This window comes from Triticum dicoccoides, chromosome 2A (genome assembly GCF_002162155.2).
Source record: "Triticum dicoccoides isolate Atlit2015 ecotype Zavitan chromosome 2A, WEW_v2.0, whole genome shotgun sequence".
In the NCBI taxonomy this organism is placed as follows: Eukaryota; Viridiplantae; Streptophyta; class Magnoliopsida; order Poales; family Poaceae; genus Triticum; species Triticum dicoccoides.
This window is the reverse complement of record NC_041382.1, coordinates 417,189,196-417,205,409: the sequence shown is the minus strand read 5'-3', so window position 1 is coordinate 417,205,409 and position 16,214 is coordinate 417,189,196. Positions and strand designations below refer to the sequence as shown.

The window sequence follows — 16,214 nt, the reverse complement described above, 5'->3', positions numbered from 1 at the left end:
TCACGTGGTGTCTCGGCACGATGAACTATAGCAACAGTGCATACTCAGTTAGAACACTTGTACCTTGAAATTCAGTGAGAGATCATCTTATAATGCTACCGCCGTACTAAGCAAAATAAGATGCATAAAAGATAAACATCACATGCAATCAAAAAAGTGATATGACATGGCCATCATCATCTTATGCCTTTGATGTCCATCTCCAAAGCACCGTCATGATCACCATCATCACCGGCTTGACACCTTGATCTCCATCGTAGCATCGTTGTCGTCTCGCCAACTATTGCTTCCACGACGACTATCGCTACCACTTAGTGATAAAGTAAAGCAATTACATGGAGATTGCATTTCATACAATAAAGCGACAACCATAAGGCTCCTGCCAGTTGCCGATAGCTGTTACAAAACATGATCATCTCATACAAAAATTTATATCTCATCACGTCTTGACCATATCACATCACAACATGCCCTGCAAAAGCAAGTTAGACATCCTCTACTTTGTTGTTGCAAGTTTTACGTGGCTGCTACAGGCTTTTAGCAAGAACCGTCCTTACCTACGCATCAAAAACCACAACGATTTTTCATCAAGTGTGCTATTTTAGCCTTCAACAAGGACCGGGCATAGTCAAACTCGATTCAACTAAAGCTGGAGAAACAGACACCCGCTAGCCACTTGTGTGCGAAGCACGTCGGTTGAACCAGTCTCATAAACGCGGTCATGTAATGTCGGTCTGGGCCGCTTCATCCAACAATATCGCCGAATGAAAGTAAGAAGTTGCTGGTAAGAAGTATGACTATTATCGCCCACAACTCTTTGTGTTCTACTCGTGCATATAGCATCTACGCATAAACCTGGCTCGGATGCCACTATTAGGGAACGCAGTATTTCAAAAAAAATCCTACGATCACGCAAGATCTATCTAGGAGATGCATAGCAATGAGAGGAGAGAGTGTGTCCATGTACCCTCGTAGACCAAAAGCAGAAGCGTTTAGTAACGCGGTTGATGTAGTCGAACGTCTTTGCGATCCAACCGATCCAAGCACCGAACGTACGACACCTCCACGTTCAGCACACGTTCATCTTGATGACGTCCCTCGATCTCTTGATCCAGTTGAGGACGAGGGAGAGTTCCCTCAGCACGACAGCGTGGCGACGATGATGATGAAGTTACCGGCATAGAGCTTCGCCTAAGCACTACGATGATATGACCGAGGTGTGTGACTGTGGAGGGGGCACCGCACACGACTAAGAGAAGACTTTGTGTGCCTTTGGGATGCCCCCTCCCACGAATATATAGGGGGAGGAGATGTGGCCGGCCCAAAGGGGGGCGCGCCATGGGGGGAGTCCTACTTGGACTCCCTGTCCAAGTAGGATTCGCCGCCCCCCTTTCCTTTCCGGAGAAGGGGGAAGGAGGAAAGAGAAGGAGAAGAAGAAGGAAAGCCCCCCAACCCTAGTCCAATCCGATTGGGCTTGGGGGGCGCGCGCCTCCACCTGGCCGCCGCCTCCTCTCTTCCACTAGGGCCCATGAAGGCCCATTAACCCCCCGGGGGTTCCGGTAACCCTACGGTACTCCGGAAAATGTCCGAACCTTTCCGAAACCATTCTGGTGTCCAAACATAACCTTTCAATATATCAATCTTTATCTCTCGACCATTTCGAGACTCCTAGTCATGTCCGTGATCTCATCCGGGACTCCAAACAAACTTCGGATCATCAAAACACAACTCATAATACAAATCGTCATCAAACGTTAAGCGTGCAGACCCTACGGGTTCGAGAACTATGTAGACATGACCGAGACACATCTCCGGTCAATAACCAATAGCGGAACCTGGATGCTCATATTGGTTCCTACATATTCTTCAAAGATCTTTATCGGTAAAACCGCATAACTACATACATTGTTCCCTTTGTCATCGGTATGTTACTTGCCCGAGATTCGATCATCGGTATCATCATACCTAGTTCAATCTCGTTACCGTCAAGTCTCTTTACTCGTTCCGTAATGCATCATCTCGCAACTAACTCATTAGTCACATTGCTTGCAAGGCTTATAGTGATGAGCATTACCGAGAGGGCCCAGAGATACCTCTCTGAAACACGGAGTGACAAATCCTAATCTCGATCTATGCCAACTCAACAAACACCATTGGAGACACCTGTAGAGCATGTTTATAATCACCCAGTTACATTGTGACGTTTGATAGCACACAAGGTGTTCCTTCGGTATTCGGGAGTTGCATAATGTCATAGTCAGAGGAACATGTAAAAGTCATGAAGAAAGCAATGGCAATAAAACTAAACGATCATTATGCTAAGCTAACGGATGGGTCTTGTCCATCACATCATTCTCTAATGATGTGATCCCGTTCATCAAATGACAACACATGTCTATGGTCAGGAAACTTAACCATCTTTGATTAACGAGCTAGTCTAGTAGAGGCATACTAGGGACACTTTGTTAGTCTTTGTATTCACACATGTACTAAGTTTCCGGTTAATACAATTCTAGCATGAATAATAAACATTTATCATGATACAAGGAAATATAAATAACAACTTTATTATTGCCTCTAGGGCATATTTCCTTCACCATGGTGTATGCAACGTTGATAAAAATTTCAAAAACTGGAAATGCCACATACAATTTTGAATTATTGCATTTGGTTTCGAATCAGATTGAGCTGTTTTAAAATCAAAGCTCCAGAATCCAGTGACAATAGTTTGTTCCACCTAAAAAGTATCTTTGAAGACAAAAAATAATTTGTTTCATCCATCGATGCAAACATATTTGATTTGATTTGTTGATGTCATTGCCTTTTTAAATATGTCAGATCCTTGCATTTCTCTGGTGAAATAATATGGGAAGTCAAAGCTCCTTATATATTTGTATGTTTCATCTCCAAAATATGTTGATTTAATCGATGTGATCCCCTTGATCTCATGAATAAAATGTTCCACAATCTATTTAGGAAAGAGATAATAATGTGCATTACTATTTACCTTTTTATGCCACGATGAATTAATTAGTGGCAATGATATCTGGCGAACGTTCGCCGGGACAGATCCCGCCCCCCTCCTCCCGAGCCTCACTCCTAGCGAACACCCAGAGAGCCTGGCGATCCAGATGGCCAAAGAATGACAATTATTGATGAAAATTGCACCAAAAATAAACAACTGCCATGTTTTTTTCTGCCATCTGGCAGTTTCGCAGAGGTCATGCGTGTCAGTGAACGTTCACCGGGGACTGGGTATTAGCGTCCTTAATTAGAGGTTTTGATGTAGTCTTTATGGCAAAATAAAATCCTCAACAATTAAAGGCCATGTCTCACTAAAACTCTTACAAGGACCAGGGCAAAAAACAAGTAAGCTTACTTCGCTTATTGATGCTAGGGATATGTGTATGTTACTAGTGTATGTTACTCTCCATTGTGGCTAGTCTAAGGGCATGTACAATGATTGATAATATAGTCTTATTTTAAATCTGGCATGTAATTTATTAGAGATAACAAAAAAGTGTTTACAACGGGTCATCTCTTAGCCTTATCTTCAATAACTAGCTATTCCTAAAAACATGGTGAGACATATTGTGCTAAGAGATTTTCTCTTGTCTTCCCTTAAATAAGAGAAGGCAAGATTTTTTTATGAGTTCTTTCTCCTTTATCTCATCATTTATCCTACATGACACTCCTAAGATACCATCATTGTACATGCCAAATGCACACAAGTTTCTGCAAAACCATTTCATTTTGCCCGCTTTTGACTTTTGTCAGACGCCCCACTGCTTTTCCATTTATCCCTTTATTACCGGTAGCTTTCATACAGCACAACAGTCCAAAATATATAGCACTAGCATTCTTCTTGGAAGCTAGTGTGATATTTTGGCCAATTTAACAAGAAACATTCATTTTGTCAACTACAACAAGTAATGCGTGTATTACGGGTGTTTGATGCCATGCCCATGTTTTTTGAGCCATGCAGCCCATGCAGGAGAATTGTATGTGGTTGATGCCGCGTCATATTAAGATTCTATCACTCGATAAATTAGGATTGTCATGCGAATGACTAAAATCTTGTGCTCGTCGGCTGAGCAGGAGTCAGGACAACCGCATACATGTATTAGTATTTTCTTACCGCATTTTAAGCAAGAGATCCACATTGTGCTAACTGTGGAGTAGTGTGCATTCTATCATATATGGGAGCTATCAGTGCACTTTTTACATAGATAACACTTCCTATTGTAAACCGCTTGGATTGAGCATTGTACCAATTTGACATCAGAGAGATTGAGCACATGGTGCCATGCAACATCTAAAGTGTTGATAGAGTAAAGCGTTGTTTTTGTATCATTCATCTTAAGACCAAGAGCCCAAGATTATGCTCCTTTGCTCAAAAGGATAGCTAATAGACTCATTGGATCTTCCACTTTGCTTTCCACTAGAGATAAACTGACATTGGTGAAATCTGTGTTTTCAAGCCTCCCAATCTTTTCATGTGTTCCCTATCATTGCCAAAGTCAATTGCTCATCAAATTAATATCCTTCTCAAACACTATTTATGGAAGAAATATGGCTCTAAAGAAAAAGGCATGCCTATAATTGCTTGGGAAGAAGTCCGCCTACCAAAATCTGATGGTGGGCTTGGAGTGCTTGATATTTCCTCCACAAATTTCTGAATACAGAAGACACACCATGGGTGAACATCATATGGGAAACTTACTGCTCTGTCAACCCACCGAGTGACAAACTTGTGGGATATTTTTGGTGGAGAGATGTCATCAAACTCATGCCCACTTTCAAATCATACTCAAGATGCCACCCTGGCAATGGCAGTACTATGCTCTTTTGAATTGACAGATGGAATGATCAAAGCCTCAACATTGCATATCCAGAACTTTATTCTAGTCGGTCAAGTCAAGATATTTGGAGATATCAATGGAATTCAACCAGTTATTCTTCCATCAAGCTGTACAAGGCAATGATGGGTCCAAGTAATGCCCATATGATTTTCAAATGGACCTGGAAAAGCTCTGCACAACTCAGGCATAAGATCTTTATTTGGTTGCTCGTGTATAACAGAGTGAACACCAGGAATTTACTCCACAGAATACCAGATTATAATCGTGCACTCTGTAATGAAAAGATTGAGGAAACAGTGGTGCACCTCTTTTGGGACTGCAACTTTGCCTCAGAATGCTGGTACCAGATTATCCCTAATAAACAAAGAGGCATCTCACAATATGATGAACTCGCTCTCACAGTAGACAAGCTACCTCATGAGATTGCTATGGACATTATCATTGCAGGCCGTTGGGGTATCTGGTCTGTCAGAAATGATAAAATCTTTCGAGGCAATGAATCCTTCCATTCAGGATTGGCTGCATCATTTCTCAAAAGGAATTGAGAAGGTTATCATCGAAGCAAAACCAGCAAAGGCACAGAAATTAAAGTCCTGAACTGAACTTCATTTGTAATTTTCTTTATGTTCCCTAGAGCCGACATTGGCTTACATTTCTATCTTTTTTATTTGCTCCTTTGCTCCTTTTGTACATAACTTTACTTATATAATATAATTTTCCGTAGAACAACTGTCATTCAAGTGTTGCAACTCACTGCCAGAGGCTTTCATAATAAGTAGAGTATCATCTACATATTACACCATAGGGATGTCAAGGCAAGAGAAAAGGGCAATTGGTCTTTCCAAGTAAACTTCATGCATAGATTTGTTTATCATGGATAGTAGATTCTCCCTCCGTCCCATAATATAATATCGTTTTCAAGCTATGGGATGGAGGGTGTAGTCAGCAACAATCTAGAATAAAGAGTGATGCAGATAGGGCATCTCCTTGTCTACCCTCACCGTCACCTTTGCATCCGAACTTATTTGCAGCCTCATCATTAAGAAGATCTTGAGAAGAAACATAGCTCACAATTTGACTAATCCAAACACAACATTTGTCTCCAAAGCCTCTACATCTCAAAATGTCTAGGACAGAGTGATGCTCAAGTTTGCCAAAGTTTTTTTTAAGTTTAGTTTGGTAACGAGAAATTTAATTTTGATCTTTAGCATTGATGCAAGTATTCAAGAGCCCGAGCTACACAATTCTCGATGGCCCTATATTTGATAAAACCATGTTGATTAACATGTACTCCCTTTATAAACTAATATAATATGTTATATCACTACACTAGTGGTCCAATATGTCTCATATTATTTATAGAGGAAGTACCTACTAGAGAATACCTGCATGCAGTCTATTTGCCAATAATTTGGTAATGATATTTAGGTTACAGTTAGCAATGAGATGGGCATAAAATCATTCACCCCGATAGCCCATCAACTTTAGGAATGAGAGTGATGAGAAATGCATTGATGCTTTGAATACAGAGAGAACCTTTATGGAAGTTTTTTTGCGGGTGAGAACCTTCATGGAATAGAGAACATAAATCATGGAAGTCCTTCATCATACCTGTGTAAAATCCATTAGGGACAGGAGACTTATTGGAAGGAATATACTTTATGTTATCATCAATCTCATCGGAAGTAATCACAGCTTCTAAAGCTTGCAGGCCATGATGCCTATAAATCAACTCGGGAAAAAAGATTAGGGTTTCTCTGCCTCCCGTCGGCACCGTTGGTCCACCTCGTCTCCGGTGGCCTTATGGCTATGGTGGTGCGGTGGATCCCGGCCCTTGCCGACAAGAGGGTGCCGTTTTTAGATGTTCCTTCGAATTTTGTCAGGATTTGTGTCCTGCTTACGAAAACGAGACGGTGGCAGCTCCGTGAAGATGGAATAAGGTTCTTCCCGCCAAGACCCCATCCTGGTGGTGCTTCTAGCATCGTCGCTGGGCGTCTGGAGGTGTGTCTCCAGCGGATCTGAACTTGGTGGATTTACTGGGAATCTGATCGTAGTTCGTCTACGTTGTTGTGTTTTTAGGTTGGATCCTTCCAATTTACGCTACTCTTCGGTAGTGGCGGTTGTTGTTCTAGTGCATTGGTCGTATGGAGCCTTAGCACGACGACTTCCCAACTATCAACTACAACAAGTTTTGTCCGACTCTGACGAGGAAGGGGCGATGACGGCGGCGTGCCTTTGGCTGGCTTCAGTGCTTGTAGTCGTTGTTAGGTGGTCTATGGATCTAGATGTAATTTTATTATTTCTGGTGTTCGTTGTACTGCCATGATTGAAGATGAATATATCAGAAGTTTTTTCGCAAAAAAAAAACAATGGGAAGACCATTGCATTAGAGTAGTTAACAAAAGTAGGAGAAGTAAAAAACATGTCCAGTTTCTCCTGGATATGGGATTTCTGCATATTACACCAAGTGATTTTTCTTCCTTTCAAGTTATATCGACAAGTTGCAAGTTGTTGGTTACTTCACTAAAGACGAGCATCTTAGTAAATTTTCCACATGGATTATGCCTACTAGTTCAAAGCATGTTATTCACCACATACAGCCAAATATGATTAGTTATTCCCACAACACTAGGCATTTCAAATCGTATGGCCCATGTGGTGAGCAACTTAAAAACAAGCACCATGTATTCCAAAACTCCCCCATGGAAGGCTATAGCCATCAATTTTCTTATCCTACAATGAATCTTGCTTCACAAGGTTGCTAGATTTAAGCCCTTCGTATTGTTTCATCCAAGGGCCATAGTGATGTCTTACCTTGTGAGAGGTATAAAAGTACTAAATAGACAATATAGTTTTGTTTTTTGGAACGACTCCCATTAACAATATGTGTTTTTTTTTCATGGACGGTTACCTTATCAAGCATTAAGTGAAAAAGTATGTACTTAAACTTGCATATACGCACCATGGTGTATGCAAGGTTGATAATTTTTTTAGAAAATGGAAATGCCGCATACAATTTTGAATTATTGCATTTGGTTTCGAATCAGATTGAGCTATTTTAAAAACAAAGCTCCAGAATCCAGTGACAATAGTTTGTTCCACCTAAAAGGTATCTTTGAAGACACAAATAATTTGTTTCATCCATCGATCCAAACATATTTGATTTGATTTGCTGATGTCATTGCCTTTTTAAATATGTCAGATCCTTGCATTTCTCTGGTGAAATAATATGGGAAGTCAAAGCTCCTTATATATTCGTATGTTTCATATCCAAAATATGTTGATTTAATCGATGTGATCCCCTTGATTTCATGAATAAAATGTTCCACAATCTATTTAGGAAAGAGACAATAATGTGCATTACTATTTACCTTTTTATGCCACGATGAATTAATTAGTGGCAATGATATCTGGCGAACGTTCGCCGGGAGAGATCCCGCCCCCCTCCTCTCGAGTCTCACTCCTAGCGAACACCCAGAGAGCCTGACGATCCAGATGGCCAAAGAATGACAATTATTGATGAAAATTGCACCAAAAATAAACAACTGCCATGTTTTTTTTCTGCCATCTGGCAGGTTCGCAGAGGTCATGCGTGTCAGCTAACGTTCACTGGGGACTGGGTATTAGCGTCGTTAATTAGAGGGTTCGATGTAGTCTTTATGGCAAAATAAAAGCCTCAACAATTAAAGGCCATGTCTCACTAAAACTCTTACAAGGACCAGGGTAAAAACAAGTAAGCGTACTTCGCTTATTGAACTTGGTGTGCAAGATGCCAAGATTTCTTGGTGAGGAAGAAACTTGCATGGTAAGTTTGCCTAGCTGAGAAGCAAGCTTGTGTGGTTTTGCAGCTTATTTGCCGATTAAGATGTCTTGAGTTACATGAGTAAGATGTTTGTAGTATTCTGATTGTAGCGGCATACGACAAATTGCTGTGACACATGGTTTTATAATAACACCCTATATATACAACTATAAATAATTGTTACCCGCAAAAAAAAACTATAAATAATTGACAGTGTGATTTGGTGGATCTGATTTCAGTGCTGCTCCAACAGGACCGTGATTTCGTCTTTGTGCTGCAGTGCGTGCTCAGGTTACCAATAATTTACAGTAATATGGGCACATGAAGCGCGTGAGTCTTTGAGCACGAGCTGTGCATTCAGCTATGAGTAACTACCGCGGTTTCACGACATACTGTATGCAGGAGTAGTACTCCAGGTTTCTTGCCGCCGTCTGCCGGGTCAGTACGTAGGTAGGCGTATATATTCACCACGTACGTGCACGCTACTCCTCCCACACCACACCAGATAGCCGCAGTAAAAACAAAATCTAAAAATAATAGTACATACTAATCGAGAAAAAACAAAATATCCCGAGCCCAACCACGCACGCTGGCCCCAGCCAAACGCCAGCCTGTCGCGCTCCTTCTTCCCCAAGCTGCGCGACAAACCCACCCCTTCTCCCTCCTCGCCTCCTCCTATATAACCAGCGCCCCCACTCCCCCCAACCCAAACCCAACTCCATCGCCATCTCAGTCTCAGCAATAGCATTCCTCCTCTCACATACTCCAGCAGCAACGACAACAATTTCATATCATACATACGGTTCACGACGGCACCAGCTCTTCCCTCAAATATACACTAACACGTCGCGGCAATGGGGCTCTGCATGTCTAGCGGCGGGGCGACGGTGGCGGCGGTGCGCTCGGAGGGGCTGGCCACCTCGACGGCGATGGTGCTGCTGCCAACGGGGGAGCTGCGCGAGTACCCGCGCCCTGCGACGGCGGCGCAAGCCCTCCAGGACTCCGTGGAGGCAGGAGACGGCTCCGCCGGGTGGTTCCTGTGCGACGCCGACGCGATGGGGTTCGAGGGTCCCGTGGCGGCCGTGGGCGGGGGCGAGGAACTCCGCCCGGGCCAGATCTACTTCGTGCTCCCCGCCGAGGTTAAGAGGAACGGGCTCCGCCGCGAGGACGTGGCCGCACTCGCCGTCAGGGCGTCCGCGGCGCTCGTCAGCAAGGCCAACACCAACGCCTCCGGCAGCGGCGGACGGAGGAGACGCGCCGGCTCTGTCTCTCCGCTCGTGTTCGCCCCGCCGCCGGAGGTGGACGAGACTCTTGCCTACAAGACCGTGCCGGCGCTGGTAGTCAAGAGGCGCCCGGTGGCGCGCGTAAAGAGCGCCGGGAGAATGCAGCCGAGGTTCGCCCCGGATCTGACCGCCATTCCTGAATGCGAGTAAACCGGCCTTGGCGGATGGATCGACCCATCGGTCGTGGCTACAACAAAAATCCGGGGGCGAACTCGATTCTGGAGAAGCTCCGGCAATTCTGGAACCAGCGGGAAGAGAGCAAGGCAGGTGGGAATTGATGTCGCCAGCCTGGCGGGACGGCATCAGCGGACGACAAAGCGGAAGGCCGTATGATCCATATCGGACGGAGGCTGCTGGCTTCAGTGGCTTGGCGCGGAAGATGAAGATGGCATAACGTCGGCGCAGAGTTTTTTGTTTTGTTTTGCGGGAAGTCGGTTCAGAGATTTAGCATGTGTATATTTCGTAGGAGCAAAATTTTGATCGCGTTAGTTGAGCAGGCGCTCTGAGAACGAAGTATGGAGGCAAATATAAACAGTGAACATAAACTAGAGTACTCAACTTTTGCCTAAACGTGCGCTTGCTTGTGTATTGCTCTGTTTTGATCCGTTTGTTGTTCTGGGACGTTCGAAACTTGCAATTAAATTAGTACTACATTTTTAAAGCAAACTAGTAGTACTAAACATTTGCCATTTCTATGATTAAGGGCTTCATGTACACACGGCGCTTTTAGTTAAAATGAGGCTCGAAAAAGACAACTGGGACTACTCCGCGCGCCGATGTGTTTCTGTGTTCGATCTGAACTATCCCACGTTGCTGCGCAGACTGCCGCATCCTCTGCCGGACGGCCGTGTAGATTAAACCCGCGACGGCCGACGGCTCATGTATACTTACTGTGACGCGTCGTTGAATTTGTAATAAGGGCAAAAAAAATTTGTTTTGACATGGAGGGCAAAGTTTGTGGTGCGCGTTTCAAGGTCAACTTGGCCCCATGCTGTGCCTACTTGTGCAGATCGCCGTGCGGCGACGTGTAGGCTGCGGCGAACAGGCCATGCACTTGCTGCTGGCATGACTGCTCCACTTAATTGGCCTGCCTACAAGTTCGGACGTCCTTACTGTAACGTTCTTTCCCCATACAACATGTATATATACGACAAAACTGTCGTACGTATAGTGTTGTTCATACCAAATACCCTCTCTCTCAAAAAAAGATAAGAGTATTCCAAACATCAACAACAACGAGTAGGAAGTTTTCTGTGAACTAAGCATACCTCAGATGGTTAGATTCTTTGTGATGGAATCAACCCATGGGGAGGAGAGGAAGGACGAGCGCGAGCCGATGTGCCGCCAGGAGGTGTGGACGCCACCGCACCATGGCTGCTTCTGGGAAGCATTGCATCTCCATTTCCGCGCTCTCACGCTCCGTTGCATCCGCAATGCGCCACGACATTCGTCACAAAGCTCAGCTTCGACAATTGTGTCCATGTCTCCTACCTAGGTTGTCACCTCCGGTTGCGCCTCTACCTCATTTGAGCTCGAACTCGCCCGCACGATGGTCAAGAGCTGTCACCGCAGATGATGAAGAACCATAAGACTAAATTGCTTGTGGTGTGTGTGCCTGGAATTCTCGAAGTCACCCATAACCGTAAATTCATTCTAATAAAACTAAAATGGACAATAGCTTTCATCCTTTCTATGTTATAAATAGTTCTCTATGTTATCTATTAAGAATTTGATTAGAGTGAATTTGAATTTGTTGTTCTCAAATAATGAAGATGGTTCATAAAAGTCATAAAAAGGCACTATTTGACTTCTGACAAAATATAATGCCTTTTTTATGACCATGTGAGTACCTTCCATGTTGGTCAAAATTGTTGTCTCATGTAGGTAAATGAGCGGTATGTATTTTCATACCAAGCTATGTACACGTAAAAATGGTGAGATGAAGCTACTCCTCAAAGTAAAATTAAAACGGTCGACCGTGTGTGACAAATTTGACAAAATTCATCTAAAAGAGCTTCAACATAAACACAAAATTAAAGATTTACCTTCAATACAAATAAGAGCTAATCACGAAATGAAATCATAACATCGATGTGCATCATTTTCACGGGGAGTTTATCTTGAATCAAACCATCGGAGTATAAATTAGAAGAGGCAAGACGAGTGAAAAAAAGAGCACCTGCAAAGGCTTGTACCCGGCCGCAGTGTCATAGCCACTAAATGCGCTAGCTATGCAATACAGAATGAGACTTGGCTGACCGACTTGGCGACAGGGCTTTCGGATAGTATGCTCACTGAACTCTCTTCTCTGGCCGAACTACTGGATGGGGTCATTCTGAACAATGATCAACCTGACACCATTGCGTGGAGGTTCACGGATGATCGGGAATATAGCGCCAAGTCAGCCTACCATTTGCAATTTGAAGGTTCAGTACACATGCAGGGATACAGGCTAATTTGGTCAGCTTGGGCGCCAGGCAAATGCCGCTTCTTTATTTGGACTGCAGCGCTTGGGAAGCTGCTAACGGCGGACACACTTCTGCGGCGCGGATGGGAGAACAATTACTTCTGCCCGCTGTGTGAGAGAAATCTGAAAACACCGATGCATCTCATCATCGATTGCCCGTGGTCGCGTTCCGTTTGGGACTCGATCGGCTCCTTGGCCTGTATGCCGGCGCTGCAGCCACATTCGTGGACTCAAACAACTCACCTCTTGAGCTGGATAGAGTGCTGCCACTTGCAAACCCCAAAGGACAAGAAGAAGGGATTGATTTCACTTATCCATCTGACCGCTTGGGAGATTTGGCTTGAACGAAATAGGCGAAATTTTCAGCAAGAAGCTTGGGGCCTGAGCAGCTTCACTGGGTACATCAGGGATGAGATCAAGATGTGGAACCTGGCGGGTGCTGGAATACCTTTTGACCCAGGCTGATTTTTCTTCGTCTTCGGGTTTTTTGTTTTTGCTGTTTTAATCTTTCTCTCCTTTCATTTCAGACCCCGCGCTTGGGTTTGGCGCTGACCCGCCTCTTGGGTCTCTCCTGTATTTTGTTTTCCCCTACTGATCAATGAATTTGGCAGAGCAACTGCTAACATTCAAAAAAAAAATAGAGCCTCTTAGCTCTAAAGCGGACTTTCGGAGGAGCACGGGTGCGTTGGAGAATGTTTGTTTGAACCCCTAAAAATGATGGTTGAAAGATCTGATATTTTTAGATTTTGGCGTGAATACACATGCATGTGGTATAAGTACATGTGAACTTCATTTCACTAATACGTTATATTATACGCCGCACAAAAAAAGACAAAGTTTCGGCCCCAAAATCAACGAAAACAAGCCTATTTTTTGAATGTATTTGTTTTTTTATCTCTCACATGCAAGCATGTATATTGATGAAGATTTAGCCCGATGTACTACACTGCTATACATGCATGCCCAAAAAAAATTCAAATTCAGGCCATAAAAATCATGTTTTTAGCTTAAAAAAAGGCTCAATGTGCCCGTGCTCACATGATAATACTATTTGCTTTTAGCTTTCTCTACCTGACTGGCTGGAAACAGGAGAGTTCCTCTTAAGCTAGATTGAGGGGTCATGGGCGTCAGCATCAGCGAGGAAGTCATATCGCACGGTCACGGCAGCATGCACGCAGCTACAGAGAAAGCGACGCTACGTACACACCTTCCTCCTTTCCTTTTCGTGCTCAACAGCTTCACACGGGAGCGGTACCGTAACGTAGGCGCGACGGCTCCTGTGGACTCGCAGGTCGCTCTTACTTGTGACGGACGTACTAGGAACTTTTTTGAGGCAAAAAAGTGTCTGGCATATGTCTCAAGGTCAACGCGGGCATGGTGTCGCTGTCCCGTCTCACTCGTGCAGATCGCTCGCGCTACTGTAGTACTTACTCAGACTGTGCACCAGCTATGGTGACATTAAGAGCATCGTTTTTTAAGGATTAAGAGCATGGTTAATAGTATAGTCAACTGGCTCTGTAATGTTGTCATGTCATATATAATTATTATTTATAGTTCCTTATATAATAAGGTTAGTTATAAAAGTACTGTTTTTGACACGGATTTGATGAACATGGGTGTGTGCACACATTTTATGAATAGTGAAGTTAGAAAAATGCTAGAAAAAATCTGAATTTATTTTTTTGATATACATAGTCAACTGGTATACTGCATATAAAGTTTCACGAAGAAATCACATTCGTGATAATCTGGACAAAAAATAACAAAATTGAAGTTATGTTAGAAAACAATGTTTAATTAATAGTATGGTCGCATTTGTATTTTCTTCACTAAGAATAACATGGGTATCAATACATCATGAAACTTCATACGTGAGTAGAACGATCGACTAAGGTTCATATCCTAAAGAAATTTTTTATTTTTTCTAGTATTATTTTATGAATTTACTATTCACGTGGGTGCACGCGCATCCATGTTTAGCTCTGTATTTTTGATTTTCTTCTCTTTTCTCTATTTCTTTCTCATGTTTATTGTATCGGCCTAGGATTCACATATAACTAGTCTCTTGCATGAAAGTCATTTCTCTGTTCTTTTCATGTCTCTCTCCTTCATATAAATAAAATAGCCATGCAGGCGGGCTATAAGCCTGATGTTGTAATTGCTCTAACGGCGTCCGTCCGCCCATATCTTCAACGGTTCCATTGCTACTTCACACCCGCCCTGTCATCTTCCCTTTTCCTGGACTACTTTTTTTTATTTGAGGGAACTGCATTTTTCTTTTAACTAACGTGAATTGATTTTGTAGTACATCTTCAGACTGCAAAGACTTTGAACAGCCACTGTGCATGTGTTCTTCGTCCCCGTGACTCATGACCAGGGTAATGATGAACAATTGAACAGATCAATCCGTGCATATACTAACTGCCCTGCGTCGTCCGGACAGACGACACGGGTGGCGTTCCGTTCATCCTCCCAGCGCCTTCTCATCTCCGATTTCGTCCCCTGCCGCCGCCGTACGAAGTCACCGGGAGAGTCCCACACGATCATCGGTGGCAGCGGGGCTCAGTTGCAGTTCTCTGTTGGATCGGTGGCAGCGGATAACTCATTTGGGGAGAAGGAAGATTTCAGAGTTTCAACAAGCCCAATGATATCAATATTCTCAGAGTGAACCAAGTCTTTGAGCTGATCCCGGCACCCCCTAGCGCCGAAAACCCTAATGTTCCAAAATAAGGCCTTCATCTATGAGATAGGTTTTTAATACAAAGACTTGACCTGCTAGGAGCCACGCATGATTTAGATCGTTTGCCAGCTCCATGTTTAGGCACAACCGAAGAAACCTGAACCCTATCAGGTTCCTCCACACCCCCACCGGCCACAACCAGTGGGGCAACAGGGCCCAACACAGCCTCCTTGGCTTTGGCGATGTCTGCCTGAGCAATTTCATTAGCCCAAATAATATCTAGCAATGAAGAAGGAGCACCGAAACTAGGATCACAAGTAATGCCTACGTCCTCTAAAATACGTAAAAGATGATCATACGACTGATAAGGGAGCACTAAACGCACACGGGAAAGAACATGAGGGCAAGGAGAAGGGGAGCACGGGGGCGAACCTAAAGGGGGCAGATCCCTGGCCACAGCGCGCCGCGCCGCTCGATCAGCAACACGCTTGCCGCTGTTGGAGACGCGGCCACTCTTGCGGGCAGTGGAGGCAGGCGAGCACAACGACGCCGGACGAGCACGAATGGCGGACGCCGCGGCAAAAGACGGCCTCGAGGCCGCACCCAAGTCAGCGTCCAGCCTGCGGCACAACCCAGCCGCAGACTGCTTGGAGTCACCAGACGCCCTGCTGCGAGCGGAGAACTTTTTGACGGACGCCTTCTTCTTCTTCTTCTTCGTGGCCAGGGGGCCGGCCGGGGGCAGATCCTCGATACCCGAGAGCAAGGGAGAGGCGGGGCACGCAGGCAGATTAGAGCACACCGTAGAGAATGGTGTGCCCTTCACACCACCAGATGCCGCGGCTCCCCCACCAGAAGCAGGCAGCGGGTCTTTGGCACCCCCAGCAGCCGAGGCACTTTCCTTAAGCAGGTCCTGATCTTCAGGTGAGAGCCCATCCCACTCTGACTGGGTAAAGCGCGGATCATTGTCGTGAAGTGAGTCATCCTGGAGGCCATCGTCGTCCTTGCTTTTGTCGTCATTACCGGAAGCAGGATGCGGGGGAGGAGGTGGAGGCGACGTTGGACCCGTGTCTCCCTCGACCCGAACCATAAGCCGGAAGCCTCCGGCCGAGGGGAAGACGTC

At 44.6% G+C, this 16,214-nt stretch overlaps 1 protein-coding gene across 1 annotated transcript; it reads left to right on the top strand.

Moving 5' to 3' along the window:
- The first annotated feature begins 9,378 nt into the window (after positions 1-9,378).
- LOC119354758 lies at positions 9,379-10,568 on the top strand. The gene has a single exon (XM_037621503.1). The coding sequence runs from the start codon at positions 9,519-9,521 to the stop codon at positions 10,095-10,097; it is 579 nt and encodes a 192-aa protein (XP_037477400.1). The 5' UTR covers positions 9,379-9,518; the 3' UTR covers positions 10,098-10,568.
- Positions 10,569-16,214: the final 5,646 nt, after the last annotated feature.